The sequence below is a fragment of the Emydura macquarii genome, unplaced genomic scaffold, assembly GCF_026122565.2.
Source record: "Emydura macquarii macquarii isolate MOO-44397 ecotype Brisbane River unplaced genomic scaffold, CSIRO-AGI_Emac_v2 contig_1119, whole genome shotgun sequence".
NCBI classification, from domain to species: Eukaryota; Metazoa; Chordata; order Testudines; family Chelidae; genus Emydura; species Emydura macquarii.
This window is the reverse complement of record NW_027131256.1, coordinates 909,326-930,775: the sequence shown is the minus strand read 5'-3', so window position 1 is coordinate 930,775 and position 21,450 is coordinate 909,326. Positions and strand designations below refer to the sequence as shown.

The 21,450-nt window shown below is 41.9% G+C and overlaps 1 protein-coding gene across 4 annotated transcripts in view; it reads right to left on the bottom strand.

The window, feature by feature from the left end:
* KPNA1 (karyopherin subunit alpha 1) overlaps nucleotides 1-21,450 on the bottom strand; it is a 99,104-nt gene that overhangs the window by 65,548 nt on the left and 12,106 nt on the right. For all 4 annotated transcript variants that reach the window (XR_010919327.1, XM_067545946.1, XM_067545948.1 and 1 more), the window contains exons 2-5: nucleotides 18,301-18,442; nucleotides 9,781-9,888; nucleotides 7,386-7,485; nucleotides 5,170-5,264 (exon numbers count right to left, since the gene is read on the bottom strand). Coding sequence is in view for 3 of the 4 variants with exons in the window: in XM_067545946.1 (XP_067402047.1) it covers nucleotides 5,170-5,264; nucleotides 7,386-7,485; nucleotides 9,781-9,888; nucleotides 18,301-18,429 (432 nt within the window). In the remaining variant the exon portion in view is untranslated. The remainder of the gene's footprint in view (nucleotides 1-5,169; nucleotides 5,265-7,385; nucleotides 7,486-9,780; nucleotides 9,889-18,300; nucleotides 18,443-21,450) is intronic.

Sequence of the window (21,450 nt, the reverse complement as noted above, 5' to 3'; positions counted from 1 at the left end):
TTATTAGTGCATGATATATTTATTTACACAAACTTTTAGTTAAATTAAGATCTTGAATTAACAAAATCCATGTGATTATTTAAAAATTATACATATTTGAAATAAAAACAATATCTTTATTTAAGTCTAAAATGTATGGTTTTGTAAAACATTTGATCGGAAATTTTTATGGCAAGTGTCAATGAAAACATGCCAACCCCTCGCCCTCCAATTTGATTGGATTCCCAAAGGCATATGGAAAGCCAAATACAATGTGCTAGCATGAGTCAAAATAAGATTATCTAGAAACTAACTTACAGTACAATAAACCAGATGTTATAAATTGTTCCAATGTTAACATTAGTAATGAATTTTTAAATATATAAATTATTCTTTATCCAACTGTATCCCTTCAAAGGGTTAATGTACTTTACTACTGTTCATGCCTTCAAGCGTACATATCTATTTCTGCAACAGTCACTAACCTCTGAAGTACAGCAGGGAACTGCACATATGAATTAATGATTAAATCAAATACAGAAAAGACATAAACAGAACCTTAAGGGGATAAAATCAGGGCTCAGAAGGTAAGAGGAGGGCCTGCTTTCAAAATATGCAATCTTTAATTTTACGTTAATTTCGAGTTGCAACTTTTTTAAAAATAAAAGTGTCTTTTCCCCCCCACCACCTGAAGATAAATCTTATTGGGACTTGCTGGTTTCACTGACGTATCCCAGAATGCATAGGATAGGGTGGGCTGCAATAAGGCTTCTAGCATTTGTGATGTCAGATTGCAACAGATATCTTCAATGAACTAGGAAGCAACAAGAAGAGTTCACAGAACAGGGGAGGGCAATTTCTTTTTAAAAAAAGACAGGTAAGATTAACATTTACTTACCTTCCTCTAATTTTTTCTTCTCTGAAGTGGGCACCTGGTGCCCCATGATCTATTACAACTGTGTTATTTTTCCTCATCTTCCCAGCACAGAGACTTAGTTGATTGTTAAGGCTCTCTGACAAATCACTGATTCTCTCAACAACTGTGTTTCTTGAGAGGCTTATATTTGCAAAGGCTTGCCGTTTATCCGGACATATTAATTCTGCAGTCATTAACATACATTTCTTTATAATTTCCCCCATCTGAAAAAGGTTTTGAAGACCATGCTAGTTCATGTGCAGTCATGTAGCTTGCCTTAATTGCAGCTTCGTTTACTTGAAGGGCATTTGTAAATAGCGATTGCTGCTTTTTCAAGAACTTCTCCAATTCAGAAACTTTGTGCTCACGCAACTTCCCAATATATTTATCATATTTCTCAGCATGCTTGGTATCATAGTGCCTCTGAACATTGTACTCTTTGGCAACAGCTACATGTTGTGTACAAATCAAACATGTTGGCTTTCCATTCAGTTTGGCAAAGAAATACAAATTTCTCCACTTCTCTTGAACCACACAACATTCTTTATCTATTTTTCTTTTCTTCGATAACATAATTACAAGGCCCCACACAAATCTGTGTATGTATGTACAAGACCCTACACAAGGCTGTGTAAAGACACAAGGCTGTGTATATATGTACAAGGCCCAGATTACACAAGGCTGTGTATGTGAGACTCAAGACTGTGTATGTATATACAAGGCCCAGCTTACATAAGGTTGTGTATGCGAGATATCATTATAACAGTCTGGCATACACAGCGCTCTGCGATGCCACAAGGTATTGTTTGTCTCAATTACTCAGCTGTAAAACCCTCCTACAGTGTGTGGAACTATCACAGTTCGATGGTATTTTACTTTGCAGGGCTACAGTGAGATTTTGAAGACTTGTTGTTCTATAGGAGAACCCCAAAACTGTTCAGTGGAAGAGATGTGCCTTTACTAGGCACCAGAGAGAGAAGGAGCATGTATCTTTCAGTCTGAACAAATCTAATGTAACAATTGGCTTCTGTCTTTCCTAAGCTATTTGCCAATGTATTTTTGGGACAGTTCTTCTGGAAAGATGTATGGGTGGCAATAGCAACTGAAGTGGGAGAAAATGGTAAACTGTGAGCAGCTGTAGGAAGGTTTTTCTGCAGCTGAAAGCAGCGTGTTTTGAAGGGAGTGGGCTGTGAAGCAGCAGTTCTGCACCCTGCGATGCCCCGAGACCACACTCTCTCCTCTTCCACCTTTTGGAGAGCAGTCTCACCACAGACAGCACTCTGTGTGATGCCCCAAGACCATACATAATCCCAACTATACATACAAAAAGATGGGTCTAAATTAGCTGTTTACCACTCAAAAAAGAAATCTTGGAGCCACTGAGGATAGTTCTCTGAAAACATCCACTCAGTGTGCAGCGGCAGTCAAAAAAACTAATAGAATGTTGGGAACCGTTAGGAAGGGATAGATAAATAAAATAGGAAATATCACATTGCTTCTATATAAATCCATGGTACGCATACAACTTGAATAGTGTGTGCAGACCTGGTCGCCCCATTTCAAAAGAGATATATTGGAATTGGAAAAGGTACAGAAAAGGTCAACAAAAATTATTAGGGGTACGGAGCAGCTTCCAAATGAGGAGAGATTAATAAGACAGGGGCTTTTCAGCTTGGAGAAGAGACGACTTAGGGGGGATATGATAGAGGTCTATAAAATCACGAATGATGTGGAGAAAATAAATAAGGAAGTGTTATTTACACCTTCTCATAATACAAAAAATAAGGGTCACCAAATAAAATCAATAGGCAGCAGGTTTAAAAGAAACAAAACAAAGTATTTCTTCACACAACGCACAGTCAGCCTGTGGAACTCCTTGCCAGAGGATGATGTGAAGGCCAAGACTATAACAGGGTTCAAAAATGAACTAAATAAGTTCATGGAGGATAGATCCATCAATGACTATTAGCCAGGATGGGCAGCGATGCAAAACCATGCTCTGAAGTGTCCCTAACTTCTGTTTGCCAGAAGCTGGAAACGGGTGAGGGAGGATGAACCACTTCATGATTACCTGTTCTGTTAATTCCCTGAAGCACCTGGCACTGGCCACTGTCAGAAGACAGGATACTGGGCTGGATGGACCATTGGTCTGACCAGAATGGCCGTTCTTATGTTCTTGTAGGCTATAGGATGGCCTCGTTGATAGGGAGAGCCACTCTAGAATGCCCTGCTAAACCCAGAATGTTCACAAGTCTATGAGGACTCTCCTGTACTATCTCAACAGGGATATCAAGAGAGGCAGCTATTCTCTTTAAAAGGCCCTGGTAAGCCCTGTAGTCATCTTGGACCAGTGAGGCATCTCCAGGAGCAACAGTCTCATCAGGCGATGACAAGGACAAATACAAGGAGGCTGAGTCTGATCCTCCTGCATTGTAGTTAGTGGATGTTCCAAAGCTCAGAGGCTTTAAGTGTTTTGTTCAGTACTGAAGACATACTCCTGGACCTCATCAGATGAGTTAATATGCCACCTGGCAGTATATCTAAAAGGATGAGGAACTGGAAGGAGGAGGCATGCCCCAAAGGTTCCAATAGGGCCATGGGTATGGCATAGGACCCCAACCATGAGTGCTCCAAGGTTCCTTTACTCAGGACTGTTTCGGGACATACAGTGGGTACCAATAACAAAACTCCTTCGATGAAGGAGAAGAGGACTGTCATCATCCATCTCAGGAGGGATGGGCACAAGACTTTAACTCGGACTCTGAGGTGGACCCTGAGTTAGCCGACCATGGTGGTGGTGCTGCATCAAGCAGTGCCAAAGTCTAAGGGTGCCATTCCAGATATAGCAGTAACAGGGATATCAGTACCAGGGAAGGTTCATACCTACATTGCACTGGTTGAGAAAACGCTGGATACTCAACGTACCATGGTACCGAGGGCTGATCACAGGTTTGAGGTAACTCAACGGCCAGGGCCTAAGGATACATCAGTACCAGGAGACAGTTCACTAGGGAGTCTGGAACTGAAATGCAGTATAGATTTTGTGCTGCTGCATAGGCTTCCAGCATCATCGATACCAAGACACATTTTTGTTGCTGATGTTGTTGCACGGAAGTAGGCGAAGAGGTTGGTACCAAAGAGCATCTCTTGCCAGAGGACATTCTCCCCTATCCTTCTGTGCACTTATCAGGGACTTCAGTTGTCTAATGGAGCTTAGTTTCAGCTCTTTGGGTGATTCCAACCTCTTGTGCTTCTTCTTTGTCACCGGGAAAGGGGATCAAGTGCTGACATTCTAAGGCAATGTCCAGAGGGGCAATTCTCAGCTGATGCCGAAGCACTTGGTTCATAATCCAAGAAAGAAGGCCCAGAAGGCTGATGCAGGGAAGCCTCCATAAAGATGTGGTGTACTCGTGCCTCTCTCTCTCTTTGTCCAGGGCTTAAAGTCTCTGCAAATTTGGTAGCAGTCCCTAACGTGACCCTTACAGAGGCACTTTAGGAAGGTGGAATGAGCAATGCTCACCAGCTTCAATTTTTTGCAGGCAGCACTGGGCTCAAACACTGGAGACTAAGGCATATCTCGGTACTCAGCTGTGGCACCCCGTAACAAAAGTAAACCAATGCCAAAAGAAAATAAAGAAAAACACATGACATTTATACTAATTTAACCATCTAACAAGTACCATTAACTATTTACAGAAAGATAAGATTCCCTGTAAGAGAAGAAAACTTGCAGAAGCAAGCTGACATGCTCCAACTACTGATCACGGGTGGTAAGAAGGACATGAGGGGTGCCTGGGATGGCTGCACCCTGTCTACGATTGTGCAGCAGCATGAGGCAGATGAGGGTGCACGCACCACTTTGACAGGTCCTGCCAAGGGAAAAACCTCCAACTCTGGTGCACTGGGCATGCACATGCCTGAAGTGGAATGGACATGCGCAATCACTTGAAGGAGAAACAAGACAGTGTGGGATAGTTCATTAGCATTTCACCTTTCCAGGCTTGCATTCAAATTCTGCTTCTGACAGAAAAAAATCAATGTGGTGGTCCATCCTAGCCACCATACTATTATCTGTCATACTCAGCCTCTTCTCAAAGACCTAGAATTGGAACAGCAGAAGTTCTCTGAGTTAAGATTCAGTTTCATTGTCGTAGCCTGGGAGGAAGGAGGTAGCTTGTTTAATGTGTATCTGCTTTAGCTAGTGACATCCCAACATTAATGTTCATGATCACCAACTCCATTCATAAAATAGAGGGGGGGAAATTATTGTTCACCTGTAATGTACAGTTTTCTTTTCGTTTGAGGAACTCCACAAACCTGGCCACCACTCCTGGTGTGCTGATCACTTCATCTATTGGAGGATTAGGCTCTGTTTAAAATAGAATGTGAAATTAGACACAAGAATCTCTTTGCATGGAAATTCCCAAGTAACTACACCAAAATCCCATTACGTTAATTTCTCTCTTTGTTAAACAAAATTATATTTAACACCAACATTATTTTGCCCATATCGAGGACAAGGATTTACATCTGCCATAGAAAGTGGATTCCAGCACCATGATTCCTGGTTGGAGGGAACAGGAAAACGTGCGCACACGCACACACATGAAAAGAAGCTGATTCATAAAACAAACAGGCTCATTTATGAAAAAGAAAGGCTACTGCCCATTAACACCAGTTTCATGTTATTGCCGCTGCAGAATCATACTTTGACATGTATGTGCACACAGAGTGGCTGGCTTACAACTATCCAGAAAGCAGCATGTTAGGGCCACACAATCATCGCCTAGGTCCAAAGGTTTGTCCACTTCATTTAATAGTCATAGATTTTAAGGCCAGAAGGGACCATTACAATCACTGAATCTCACTTCCTACATAAAACAGGCCACAAAACCTCCCACAGGAATTTCTGTGTCAAACCCATAACCTTTTTGCCCTATAGTTTATCTTTTGGAAAAGATCTGGTCTTTTGATTTAGACTTCAAGTGATGGAGCATCCACCACATCCAGAAGTAAGTTGTTCCAATGGTTGATTACTCTTATTTGAAATTTTGCACCTTATTTCTAGACTAAATTTGTCTAGCTTTAGCTTTCAATCATTGGATCTCATTAATCTAGCAGAAAATGCATAAAGATCCATCTACTACGAAAAATCTCTTCTCCATGAGGTGCTTTTAGCCCACAGTCAAGTCACTTAACTTTCTCTTAGATAAACTAAAATAGACCAAGTTTCTTAAGTCTCTCATGATAAGGCAGGTATTCCAGATCTCACATCGTTCTTGTAGCACCTTCTGAATCTCTTCCAATTTTTCAACATCCATTTTAAATTGTTGACACCAGAAGTGGACAGAGTATTCTAGCAATAGTCTAATGCCACATAGAGAGAATACCACCTTCCAACTGACATTCCACTGCTTATATATCCAAGGAATCAAGGTTATCTACCATTATCCCCAAGTTCTTTTCAGTGTCACTGTATTCCATGATACTATCTCCCATCTTCTAAGTGTGATCTACATTCTTTGCTCCTAGATTATTTTGGCAGCACTAAAAGGCATGTTGCTCAAATGAGCCCACTTTACCAAGTGATCTAAATTGGTCTGCAGAACTAATCTGTCCTGATCACTCCACCAGTTTTTGTCATTTACAAATTTTACCAGCAATGATTTTATTTTCTTCCAAATCATTGATAAAGATATTGAATAGCACTGGACAAATATATCCCTGGGGGACCCCACTAGAAACAGCCACAGCGGATGATTATTTCCTTTCCACAATTTCTTTTCAGAGGCACAAACTGTAAAGCCTGACTTCCTGTGGGACTCTGCAGTCCCAGAGGTGGGAAGCCACTCGGGTGAAGGTATCAGTAGCTATGAAGCGGACTGACACACTAAAGTGGGTTAGAGTCCGAAAAGCGCACAACACTGGTTACCGGGAAGTTCTGTAATAGCAATGCCATGAAACAGTGCAAGCTACACAATAAGGAGGGATGAGAAAGTAAAAAAACTCTCTCTTTTAAAGTAATAAAGTAGCAGCACAACAAATGAAAAAAAAAGGGGGGGAGAGGATTATAGATTCCAAACCAGAGGAGACAGCAGCAAGACAGGAACGGTCAGAACCACAGATACTTTTAACCCTTCACACAGAAAATTTGGTTCCGAGCTAGGGCATTCAAGTAGTCTTAATAATCACTGCTTTCCAAACGGATCTAAACCAGCACTCCCTGATGGGCATGATCATATGGGAATCTGCAGAGGCATTTGTAGTGTTGCAGTTTTTGAATAAGAATTTCAGGAAAGATCCTATACATGTCATGAAGGGATTACTGTCTTGATGATAGAATATATAGTGAGATTGGCAGGGATTTGAAGAGTGTGGTGCTAAAATATCTTTCATGTCGCAAAGACAGTTCACCACCCCTTAACTATCTGAAATATAAGATGTATCCCCCAACCCCATCATTACTACTTTAAGTAGCTTCAATACTCACCTTTTGAAAGGAGCTTTCGGAATTTCTGCGTGGCTGAGAGCTGCTGCTCCGGGCTATTGGAGAAAATCATCTCAATCATATCAGAGGTGATGACGGCACTCTGGGATTACACAGGGAAAGCAAACTAGTAAATTTTGGATTGAATTCAGAGGAAAAGATTAGAACAACATTTGCCAAGCTATACTATTGAGTTTATTACTACACAAGAAGCTAGCCAACAAAAGCAATATTATTGACTGTTAATGTGATCATTCAAAGGGCTTTTGATGGTATTGTGCTAGTTTGTAAACTTTTCATCTCCAGCATTAAAATTTCATTTTTAGTTATCTAAGCAAAATTAGCAGATATTTTCCACATCACAAAACCACCATATAACTGGCAGTCTCTTATCAGGAGAAGGAAACTCAGTATTGGAATTGTAAAGTTATTGATATATGGGTGGTTGTGGGTATGAGGGACCAGCTCTTGTTGGCTAGGATAAATTATTGTCTAAACTTGTCCACTATGTCTGTTTCAGGCCACTTTTGTAGCACCCCAATATGCACAATCTGTCGTTTAATAAAGTATAAATGATTTTAGTTCTGATAAAAAACAGACAACCCTGATGACTGAATTCCTGAGCAGGTATTTCACAGCAGCAGTGCTAGCCTTCTTACACCTCTCTGACTAGTGTCCATCAACTCTGCCCTGGAGACCTTGTCTACACCAGGAAAAAAATGGATGCACGGTTCACCACACATACAGGTCTACAGGTGGAAGGAGTAGTGTAGACAGGGCTCAGATGTTTTGCCCACCATGTCATCTAATCCTACGCAAAGAAGAAGGTAGATGGAAGTTATAAAAATACCTGAGACTTGTCTGCACTTGCACTTCTACTAGTGAAGAATTACTGGTATAGATTTTGTCAGATACATAATTTAGGAGAAGAGGGGAGTTATTTTCCAGTGTGCTGCCTCCCTGTAGATTTCACAATCCCCTGTTGACTTCATATGCAAATGACTCCCCATTGTGTTATCTTGCAATGCTTAACTTACATACTGACAGAAAGACAGGTGAATAAACATCTTTTGTCTGACAGAAAACCTGTGTCAACTCTGCCTTCATACAGACTTTAAAGCATATTTTCAGTAGACATACATAACTCCTTAGACACTATCTGTACACACATTTCACAACAATATTAGTGACCCGTATGATCCTGGCTTTCGTTTAAGACCTTACATGATATTTTTTGGTGAACTAGTATATATATATATACCAGCATCAGTATATTCTTGTAACCCTCTTGCCCGTTGGCATTGAGCAGTTCATGGGTTACAACCAGCAATGCCCAATTTCCCCTAAAATCACTATTTGGTCACTCAGGACACAGGAGTGGGGCAATAACCTCACTGTTACGCTTTAGGGTGAGAGTGAAGTTAGGGTTAGTGGGAGCCTCACCAAACTCTAGATTGACCTGCCTAGAGTGAAGTGCAAGGGGCACTGATGGACTGGGAGTTTGAGGGACTGGCTGGGTGTAAAGTTCAGCCTACACAAACAACAAAGTGTGTAACACATGTTTTAAAGTGATGATGCCACTTGAAAATTTGCCCAAGATACAGTTTTCCTACAACTCCCTCTTCCATTATTAAAATTCAGCAATCTGTTGCTGAATCATTTTCTTGCTTTAAGCAATCTTAACAACTTCAATGCTTCTACATTATGTGCTACTGTAGACATCCTCAAAAAATGATGCTGTAAATTTCATATAAATGGGAGGTCAACCCAATACCTTCAATATTTAAAGATGCACTACAGATTGTGATGTCAAGTCTTCTCTCTGCTTCTCAAGTGCCATTATTTATTATTACATGCTTATAATATAGTTTACACAGAAAAGGAAGTTAGTAGCTAGTAATAAAGGGCATGATAAGGATTGCAACTTGGGTAAATATAAAAATATTCTGCAGTTTACAGTAGAATCTCGTCTCAGTTCATTACACTTTTCCACCTGCTTATCCCAATCCTTACACTGCAGTTATATTCAAGTTGATTTATGCCACTAAATTTCCAGGCCAGAAGGTAACTAGTGGGTTCTGTATCAAACTAAACAAACCATGATTTTTAATCACATACTGGCAAATTTCTTTGCATTACTCAGCCTCAAGAACAAAATCCATGAAGAGTTGTTTCAGGCAGGACATTTTACCCAGAGTTTTCTTGGAAAACAAACAGATCTGTCTTATCCATTACCATGTATGTAGTATCTGCCCATTTTAGAATGTAAAATCTTAGGACTTGTCCATACATTTATAAAGTGCCATTCCTGCCTATGGCACTATCTACCACTATCCACCTACTTAGCAACCATTTAAAGCACGCACGCACACATTCTGAAAGCATTGTGCTCACTTACAGAAGTCATCTCCATATTGTTCAGTTGAGCCTCATGAAAACCTCCATCTGACATCACTTCCTCCTCTGCTTCTTCCTCAGCTGTAGCAACATTTCGGCGCTTGAATAACTGAAAAGGAAAGGACCTGGAGTTAGTATCAGCAGTATAGAATCCAAGGTTAGCATATGTACAGAACAGCACACTAGACTGCAATAGCACAGACATCCACAATCACCTAATTATTGGGCAGAAACAAGTTGTGACAGGTGTACAGAGAATATTCAAAGACTATTATATTGAGATGTGACAGATGCTACGGAATTCTCGAATATTTGAAGACTATTATGTTAAATTTATAAATGTTATATGTACCTTTATGGGCTTGCCACTAATTGTATTCCTGGCTAAATGGGTGAGCTAAAGGATGCTTTCTGCAGGAACTAAAAGCACTACGGGGTAATTAATGCAAAACCTTAATGCTGAATCAATGCAGATAATCTTTTTGAAGCTTCACCTGCCACTCTGCGAAAACACACAGATTAACATAGCCTAGCCTTAACAGACAACAGATTTGAACCTCCATAAAATATCAGCCCTGACCAGACGACTTGATCAGAAAACTAACATGAAATCGTGACCAAGAAAGGCAGGCCCTTTTGAAAAGGCCTGAAACACTTTAAACCTAGCAGATTCTCCATGTAGAAAATGAATTATCATTTAGTACCGTGTTTCTCAATTAAATTTGGCCACGGAACCCTTTTGAACTCGATAAATAATTGCAGAACCCCCCAAACTCTTAACAGTATTTTAACATATGGGGCCAAAAAATGTCAAAATAAGCAAATTATATACAAACAACTAGGTCAGCGTTTCTCAATTAAATTACACTTACACTTGATACCCTCCACCGAAAAATCCGGGACATCTTCCCTTTTTCGGCGGCACGGAGAGCAGCTGCTCTCAGCAGAGCGAAGAACAGCTGCTCGCGGAACCTTAACAGTGTTCCCACAGAACCCCAGGGTTCCGTGGAACACCAATTGAGAAACACTGATCTAGTAAACAAGGCATGAATATAATCTGATTGTTTTTAAAATGTTTTCTCTAAAATGCTTTTGTTCTGAAAAAATAGTACTTTGATTTATGAGAGCTGGTTGGTCAGTGAATAACACTGTCATTGCCCTTGGGAGACCACAACTGCAAATGCTAAACTGAAGACAGATCTGTTGAGATGATCCCTGTGAATTGTAGTAGTTTGCAGCCTAAACTCCAGTCTGGAAGGCGAGGATGATCATGGGATTCTGGCTCAAGAAAGGTGATAGCTTCAGGCCTGAGACTAAGAGGGGTGCCCTCAAGGAAGCTATGAGGGAGACCAGAGGTGCAGTTAACTCAGGAACTGTGACGAATATATTTACTAAAAGTTCCAATGTCCTTTTGAAACAACAATCAAGTCAATGGACTTCTGAGTGGATTACAGGAAACAGTCAAACTCAATTTAAGACCAAAATTTAGTAGATTAAAAAAGAATTTAACAAAACCTAGCAAGAAAAGTCTAAACACACTTTCCCTTAGATTTAAAAAAAACAACTTCCCCTGCAGGTGCAGGAAAAGCAAACCCAACAGCATGACTGTAACAAAAGAGTACAAACTGTGTCAAATGCAAAAGAAAATAAGCACATTATGATGAGCAGATTATATTCTAAACTTTTATTCATCTGAAAAATCTAAGGCCTTGTCTACACTACAAAATTATGTCAACTCAAGTTACATCACCATGCAGCTGCTGCAGTTAGTACATTGTTTGTGTGTGTGTATACTTGGCTCCTTGTGTCAGCGGTGCACGTACTCATCACGAGCGCTTTTATTGATGCAGAGTGTGGTGCACTATGGGTAGGTACCCCCAATGTGCAATTTGCCACCATTCAATGCACTGTCTTTCGAGAAGTTTTGCCAATGCATGATGGGGCCGAAACGAGTCATTCAGGGATCCAGCATGGGGTCGACTTCCCAGTTGGCAACTGTCTCCATCTCATAATGTCATCTGTATCCCATAATTTAAATGTCAAGCCTTTTTTTTTAAATCCCACAAACCGCCTGATCCTCCTCTCTATCCTCCATCTCCGACAGAAGCACGGAGCCTGCATAGATCTGCACTGTTGTCACGAGCGTAGTAAGCACAGTGTGCACAATGCTGCAGTATTTGCAGAACCACAAGAAGAGCCACGGGGAACATGAATATTCCTTGAGGACAGATTGCTGTGGGACATCACGCGAACCAATTCAAGGTTGTTGGTGACATTTACAGAACAGCTTCAGATGGTGAAACGCCACTTCTGGACCCAAGAAATGAACTGACAGGTGGGATTGCATTATATCGCAGGTTTAGGATGATGAGCAGTGGCAGCAGAACTTTTGGATGAGCAAGACCATATTCCTGGATTTGTGCACCAACCTCGTCCCAGCCCACCAGCGCAGAGACACCAAAATGAAAGCTGCACTGACGGTGGAGAAGTGAGTGGTGATTGGTCTGTGGAAACGTGCAATGCCAGATTATCATCAGTCAGTTGAGAATAAATTTGGTTATCCACTGTGGGGGCCTTTGTCATGCTAGCGTGCAGGGCCATTAATCGTTTCCTACTACACAGGACTCTGACTCTCAGCAATGTGCAGGATATAGTGGATAGATTTGCAGCAATGGGGTTCCCAAACTGCAGTGGGGCAATAGATAACACACATATCCTTATTTTGGCACCAGATGACCTTGCCCCAGAATATATCAATAGAGAGAGTTACTTTTCTATGGTTAGGCAAGTGCCAGTGGATCACGAGGGATGCAATATTAATGTGGGTTGGTCAGGGAAGGTGCATGATGCTCACACCTTTAAGAACACAGGACTGTTCAGAAAGCTGCAAGTAGGGACTTTCCTTCCCGACAAGCGGATTACCATTGGTGATGCTGAAATGATTCTGGGCGACCTAGCCCACCCCTTGCTCCCATGGCTTATGAAGCCATACACTGGCCACCTTAACAGCACCAAGGAATGCTTCAACTACCAGCTCAGCAGCTGCAAAATGATAGTTGAATATGCCTTTGGTCGTTTGAAGGGATGCTGGCATTGTTTACTCACAAGTTTGGACCTGAGTGAGAAAAATATCCCAGTGGTTATAGCTGCCTGCTGTGTCCTGCATAATATCTGTGAAGCAAAGGGGGGGAAATTTCGAGGGTGGAGGAGGAGCAGCTCTCTGCACAATCTGAACAGCCAGATACAAGGGCTATTAGACAAGATCAACAAGGCGCTATATGGCTCAGGGAGGCTTTGGAAGACCATTTTAATAGTGAGCCAGAGTAGTGTGTTGTTGTTGTGTGCTCTATCCGGCCCTGCTCTTTTGTGGCCAGGTGTGAATTGTGTGCTGATTGCTGTACACATAGGAATATAACATTGTTAATGCACCTATTAATTTTGTTTGGGAATGATCTCATGAGTTGTGTGCCACTATGCAGTAACAGGCAACTGGTCGTTTTCAAAACTGCTGAGCACCAGCATACGTTATGAACTAATAAAGATTAATTATGTTCCGAATAATAGACATTTATTCTGTAGCAAAATCGGTGCAAAAAACAAAAACAAAACCCCCAAAAAACCAACCCAAAAACAAACCTCAGGCAATTTAAAAACAAATACATTAAAAACCTAATAAACTTAAGAAATTAAGAGAACAGAACTTATGAAGGGAAAGAACATTCATGTCCATCTCAGCTACACCTACACCAATCATGGCTTTCACAGCTCGGTGTATGTGAAGCTGCAATTGTCTTGAATGTCCCCTTGGGTGGAGTGGTAGGGGTACTGCACCGGCCCCTACTGCCATATGGAATGTTGCAGGTGGCACTATAGGGAGGTTCCGATATTGAGTTCTCAGTTGGCTGCAGAGGGAGGCGAGCATGAGATTGTTGAACCTGCTGGTCCACCAGAGTCTGCTGTATCCGTGTCTGCTGCCTGAGAAGCCTGTTATGTCCTGTTGCATCTCCCTCTCCTTTTCCTGCACCTTTTTCCTCTTTCCTTCTCCAGGCTGTCCACAACATTCATCCTCCAGGCCCTGCGCTCACTGTTCATTGCAGTGCTAGCTTGCAGAATCTCCTGGAACACGTCATCCCAAGTCCTCTTCTTTCTCCTCCTTATCTGACTCAGGCACACCATGGGTGTGGAGAGGTAGACCCTGAAGGCTGTAGTGGCAGCAACTGCAGATAAAACACATACAGCATATTCACTACAGAAAGTGAAATTTAAGATGATGAACTCGCTCCCCTAAAGTTTTAAGTACTACATTCTCACTTCTACTTGGGATTGCTTGTGCATGGTGCCAGTCATAGCACCAGTCATAGTGAGTATGGCCCGCTGGAGGTTGGAGAAATGGGGAAGGAATTGCTCGGTTGCATGATTCTAGAAGTATAGAGCAATGGCGCTGAATACTGACACTATTTTCCACAGGAGGAGGTGATTTTAGCTGATAGCTCACTCCTGAGAGTAACAAAGGTAGAGAGAGAACAGCTGCTGTGGGTATCCTAAAGCCTCCTGGGATTATATGTTGCTGGCCTGTGTACTGCAACAGTGCCTGCTGAAGTTATCACTGAGTGGTGTGCGAAAGTGTCCTACCACAGAGAAAGAAATAAGGCAGCCCACCCTAGAAACCTTCGGCAGAGGATTGCAGATTACCTCCAAGAAAGTTTCATCAAGATCTCTCAGAAGGATTCATAGGACATCTCTATTTACACAAGCAAATTGCTCCGCATGCTTCCCCCCGAAGCCCCTAACTCTAGAGGGGAATGAAAAGCAGATAGCAACTTTACCTCTCTTGTTTGTACCATTACCTATTCTACCATGAGTAAATTAATGATAATTCAAGAGTGTCCTGCTACTTTGGGGGTGCCAGCCCTGTAATTTAAAATTAAATGACACAGTTACTTTCCTTACCCTGCATTGGGCTCGCCCATGCTCAACTAGCGGGATTGGCCAGACTGCAGTGGAGTCAAAAACAGGTCCTGGCTCGCTGCGCAGCTGGATCCCCTGGACACCTCTCCACGATACTCTTTCTCCATCACCACCTTGCTTTTCATGACAGAGGCCTGTGATTCGGGCTCTTCGGAGCTATCCAGGGTGCTGTGGCAGGTGGTGGTGTGGTCTCCACTGAGGCTGGCATGTGGCAGGTCTGCGTCTTGGCACCGGATCAATTGTTGGCCTCCCAGGCCTTCTGGTATCTCTGCCGCAGCTCCTTGACTTTCACACAGCACTGCTATTAGTTCCTGTCTCATCTCTTCTCCTGCATCTCCTGAGCAATCTGCTCATAGATGTTGCTGGTTTTATGGCTGGTTCGAAGGAGTACTTGCACAGCCTCTTCTACTCACAGGCCCAGGAATTCCAGTATCTCCTGTCTTCTCCAGGCAGCGTAGCCAGCATAGTCAGCTGGGCAGTTGAACTCAACAATGGAGAACTGCAGGTGTGCTCACTAAGCCAGGCAATCAGGAAAAGGAATTTCAAAAATTCAAGGGGCTTTAAAGGGGACATAGGGTAGGCTTCCTGTCTCCAGGATCCCGGGGCAGCAGAGTTCACAATGGTGACCAGAGTGGTCAGTGTGGGGCATTATGGGACAGCTGCTGGAGGACAGTTAAGGTCAAAGTAAGTAACACAGTAAATAACAGTCACACTATGTTGACCTAAATACACTGGCCATGACACTATGCCGCTCAGGGAGGTGGTGTTATTAAGTTGGCCTACTAGGGCACTTATGTTGGTGGGAGCCAAATTTAAGTGTAGACACATGCTCAACTAGGTTAGATGCCCTGCATCGACCAAACTTTGTAGTATAGATCAGGCTTAAGATGTTAGTAACACAAAGGATTTTTATTAATGAAGGAAAACATACCACACTGGATTTTAATAAATAGGAAAATTCTAGGAGAACAAAAATGTTTCAGAGATCAATAAAGATTTTTATATTTGTTTACAGATACATCCCTGGGTCCAAAAAAAAAGGGGGGGGGACTTTAATATAGTTTAGAAATATGTAAGAATACTATGCTCTTCAGATTTATGCACTTGGGTGAAGGATTTGAGACGAGTTTTGGTCCAGCAGAAATTTTTACATTTCCATTATGAACACCTCAGAATTTTCTTGGAATTTTTTTTTAACAGAACCTGAAAAACTAAAAAGTATAGCAATATGTGCCAGCCCCACTGCACTAATGTGTTACCCAATGTTCATTAATACAAGAACAAGTGGTCATGAAGTGATTTCAGTGACCAGTCTATTTAAGATCAAAAGTAAATTGTGCTACAATGTTGGCTAGTCGCCAAAAAGGTCAGAGTCAAAGATGCAGGCTAGGTTTTTAAGCGTGTATTAGTTTTCTGATTTAATGTCTTTAGTGATATGCCCTGTGATCTATGAATGTAGTGATCAATGTCATGCTGTAGAGGTCAGGAAAGATTTCTTCTTTCCTATCTCGCATGAACACAAATAATTTACTTACATTTAACGTGGATTCTCACCCTCAACCCCTGCTCCTCCCCACCCCCACTTTCCTCTGAAGCATCTCATATTGGCACTTCCAGTATCCTTTCTCTAGTCTGGATTGATGACCTGATCCAATATTACAAATCCAATGTGCTACTTTCAGCCCTCAATCTAGCTCCAAAAGTGAACACCCAAGATGCAGTTTCATTTGGCTTTAAACATAATCTGTTTCAAAGTTTTCAGTTTGTCCAACAGGTGCAGAGAAGGGCTACTAGGATGATCAGAGGAATGGAGAACCTACCTTATGAGAGGAGACAAAGAACTTAGCTTGGTTAGCCTAACCAAGCAAAGACTGAGGGGAGATATGATTGCTCTCCATAAATATCTTAGAGGGATAAACACCAGGGAGGGAGAGGAGTTATTTAAAATGAGGGCCAATGTTGGCACAAGAACAAATGGACATAAACTGGCCATTAAGAAGTGCAGGCTTGAAATTAGGCAAAGGTTTCTAACCATCAGAGGAGCAAACTTCTGAAATAGCCTCCCCCGTCGAGCAGGAGAGGCAAAAAACATAAATGGGAATGGTATGATGAGATTGCCTACAATGGCACGTGGCCCATCTGGGACTGCTAATAGCAAATATCTCCAATGGCTGAAGATGGGACACCACATGGGGAGGGCTCGGAGGTACTATAATGAATTATTTCCCAGGTGTCTGGCTGGTGGGTCTCACTGCCATACTTAAGGTCTAACTGATCGCCATATTTGGGGCAGGAAGGAATTTTCCTCCAGGTTAGATTGGCAGAGACCCTGTAAGTTTTTCATCTTCCTCTGCAGCATAGGTCACTTTCTGGTTTCAACTAGAGTAAATAGTACATGCTTTATAATCTGAAGTCTTTAAATCATGATCTGAGGACTTCAGTAACTCAGCCAGAGATTATGGGTCTATTACAGGAGCTGGTTGGTGAGCTTCTGTGTCCTGTGATGTGCAGGAGTTCAGACTAGATTATCGCAATGGTCCCTTCTGCCTTAAAGTCTATGAGTGGGCATGCCCCCATCCCACTGGTGGAAAGGCTAACAAGCATTCTTGCACGCAGGCAGTGCCAATTAGGGGCACCTATAGAATATGCTCTACTTGGAGAAGTGGAACTTAAAAGAGGGAAACTGGCCACAGAAAGGAGGGGGAGTTTTCCCAAGAGCAGGGAGGTTACTAGGGGCTCCTAGTGAGCACCAGTAGCAAGGGGAGCTCAGCCTGAGGCAGTCACTAACCTCTTCGCCCCTCACTTACTTGAGGTAGGCTGACACTACAAACTCAATATGAACTAAGGCCCTAAAGGGCTGTTTCCAGCCAGCAATCTGCGGTGGGACCAGAAGTAGGGAGGCTGTCAGGGACTAAAGACAAAAGGACTGTAATACTGGACTGTGAAAAGACCCCAGAAGTAAACTGAACTGCTGTCAAGGACAGTAAAATTGCCCAGGAGTGGAAGCTCCTACAGGGGATCCAGAGGCAAGAGACTTAAAGATACTATGGCTGAGTCGAAGCTGAGGGTCGGCCAACTGCACCAAGTAAGATCCCAAGAATAAAGACATCTAGTACTACTCAGCAGACTGCTCCTGGTAAAAAAATGGTTCTCAACACTGTCCCTGCTCCCAGGCTGCCTCCTCCAGAGATAACAGGAAACCACTAGTGCAGGTGACTGTTTTCAGCATCATTCTCACTCTCACTCATTTGGGAGCACAAAACACTTTAAAATCCCTAGTCAACATATCTGCAAGAGCAGGGTTAGAGTGTGAACATACGTCAGCATCATGGCAGAACCATGGCTCTAGCACATAGGTGTGATTTCAGTAGATCAAGGAGCAGTCAAGCACCAGGACAACTGGTTTTCTCTCTCAAGGAAGTCTGCTCTACAATCACCACTATGCATGAACTTATCAGGACAAGGATAACTGGGGTGGGAAAGAGAAGACTTTTTCAAGAAAAGCCTTCTTTGGAGGACTGGCTATAGTTACAAGAGAAGAGTTCTGCGGTACCTGTTCCTCCCGTTTCTGCTTCCGCAGCTGAAGGCCCTCTTCCTCCCGCCGCCGCCGCATCTCATCGGGATTTAGAGACTTGTTCTTATAGCTCTTCAAGCGGACGTTCTCTTTTCCTGAGGTCGTCATGGTTTCTAGAATACTGAAATTAAAAAGAAGAGGTGGGTCATATGAAGAGATTCCTCTTCAGGAACACACTGTTTCCAGTTCTACCCTTATTACTGCTGTAGCTAGCTATACCTCCCAGTACTGTTCCAACCCTATCCTATTACTTGATATTCAGCCTCTAATAACCTACAAGATGTAAAAATAAACCTGGATACTCTAAAAGATATATGTCAATTCCAAGTGTCCACTGACTCAGATTAGACTGCCAGTTTTCAGTTTCCCCCTCTGGGGAGGCAAAGGCTCACAAAGTAATGCAGAATTCATTAAGAAAGTCAGTAGAAGTAAAAAGGAAGGGCACAGTCTAGGCTAGGTGAGATGCAATGGTAAATCTAAGCATCTGTCAACAAGGAAAGTTAAACCAGATCTAAAGATGTTAATTTAAAGTGCATTAGTGCATTAAATGTGTTTTGCATTAAACCTGTGTGGATGCTCTCATTCAGAAGTAAAATAGCTTTAATTAAGTTAAAGCAAATTCACTTTGGAAGTCCACACCTGCATTTCATGTGCTTTACCTAGTTTTAAACTGACCCCTTTACTAATTCAGTTTAACTTTCCTGAGTGTCCCTCTGTAGACAAGCCCCAAGAGAAAAATGAAATGTGGAGACAATGATCAGAAACAATTTCAGACCACCACACAGTATAATGTGTTGAGAAAGTCAACTACTGACTTCAACAATAAGAACCCATTAGGAAGTGTTCTATTAATAGAAATCCATAAAGAAGTCTATAAGGGTGGAATTTATATTTCTAGAGATACAACACAGAGCAGCATACAAGAGGATTTAATATAAAGGTATCAACCCATGTCAATAAAAAACATTATACAACACCATCGCTTACAGTTTCAGGAAGCTGAGAGTCTGGGTTAGAGAATTTTGTGCTCCACCTCCAATGTGTTAAGAAGTAGTCAAAACACAAAAGCCAAGCAGGAGAACACCCCAACCAGTATCAGCGAAGGTACAACTTTAAGAATGAGAAAAATTCTGAAACTGGCCAAAATCCAATTCTGAAGTTTTTAGTCATGAGGAAGCATGATTCTACTACTCTCCTATCTTGGGAAACATTTGATTGTAAAAAGGAGTCTTAACAATGTGGGCCCAGAGTACTTCTTGACCTTATTCTGCCAAGCTGATATCTCTATGGAGCCCATAGAAAATGCTTGCTCACCTTCAGAGACTGTTTCTGGGAGAAGGGGAGACTATTAAGCGAAGACAGAAATAGTTCATAGGACTCGCACACACTTCACATGTCACACTCAGACTCGCAACAGCATGAAAGTACTATTACAGGGGACACTTGAGATACTGCAGGCTAACTCCAAAATACAGAATTGTCTTACTTCTGTGTGCAGGTTAAACTGGATACTTAAGACTACTTGATTTGGGTTTTTAGTAGCTGCAAACTTAAAAAAGAGTACTAACATGTTAGAAGTCTGTTACACAGCAGTTAATAGGTTAAAAAGATAATTAGTTTATTTGAAATTCTCTCAGTTAAAATACATAATTTGTCTCCCCTCCTTTCTAAAAATAATCAACGGACTTGCTCCAGCTAACCTCACAAAACTTTATGTTAATTCCCCTGCCATGTGTGTCTCTCCACATAATCTCCCCATGCACAGCACAAGTGCCTTCTCTTCTGTAAACCTTGCTTTCTAGGGCAGCTTTCCCATTTCTCTCCATTTCATTAATTCTCCAACTTTTCAAATTTCTGCGGAATATCTTCTCTTCTCCCTTGTCTCCATCTGCTGTTGCATTCTAAAGCTTTGGGAATAACAGTTTGTAGGAAAGAAGCTAGGAAGAAATAAAACTATTTTCACTAAAACACCAGCAAGTAGCTTTGAACTTTACAGTTTATGATCTCAAAGCACATATACATCTTCTCTTCTTGGGTAAATGAACAGACCAACAGGAATGGCATCAGTCTGGCTGTCATTGTTTATTGGCATTTCATATATATTTGCTGAACTGTGGGATTACTGGGCTTGATCCAAAATCCACTGAAGACAGTGGAGAAACTCCATTTTAAAAATTGTGCTGTGAATCCGATCTCAAATCTCCGGTGTTGTTCTCTCTTCTAACACATCACTTAAAATCTTGAGATGGTAAACATAAAATTCTCACTTTCTGAATGTTTCTATGAATCACATACAGCTGCAAAATTTCCAGTTTGCCACAGATTTCAGCAGCGTTATACTGCAGAATTCAGGAGGTTTTGCTGCAGAATTTAATTCTTATGTTACACAGCACATTGGGCTCTTATTATAAAGCTTCTCTGAAGCGCCAGTTATTGTCCACTGCTGGAGAAAGAGTCCTAGAACCAGTGGCTCAATCTGTTTTGGCAAATTCTAAGTTCTCAAAATCCACAAAGTTTCACAAGCACAGATATTGCAGAGTGTAGAGTGATCTTAAAATGGAGAAATGAGAGTACAATTTTATGTGTACATGCTGAAAATCTCCCATCCCTGTGCAAGACAAGTTCCTTTTTCACTTCAGCACATGACAAATGTTATCCAGCTGGTACTAAGCCTACTCTGACCTGTGGATGTTTCAATTAACAATGAGGATGTTAACAACTTGATTAAAAATAGGTTAAGGCAGCTCTCTTTCACCAGTTATTAACTTATCCCTTAAGTTATTAACACCTGGTAATATTTTTGGTAATTATTCTAAATAAATTCAAGAGACCAAAAGTGGCTTCTGTTAAGGACCAGGTCATGGGCAGTTATGCCTAATAATCATGGCAGGAGGCTTGTCTAGTGATTGGAACAGCGGTGTTTAGGCTTAGTGGCCACAGCCTGAATCAGGAGCACAGTTGCTAAGTCCAGGGGGTGAACTGGAGCCAAGAGCCGTGAAGCAGAAATGAGGGGTCAGAGTTAAGAGTATCAGCCAGAGCAGAGGCAGGAGCTAGGACTAGAAACTAGGAACTAGGGGGAAGAAACCACAAGTGGAAGTCTGGAACAAGGAGCTGAGAGCAAGAGCGGAA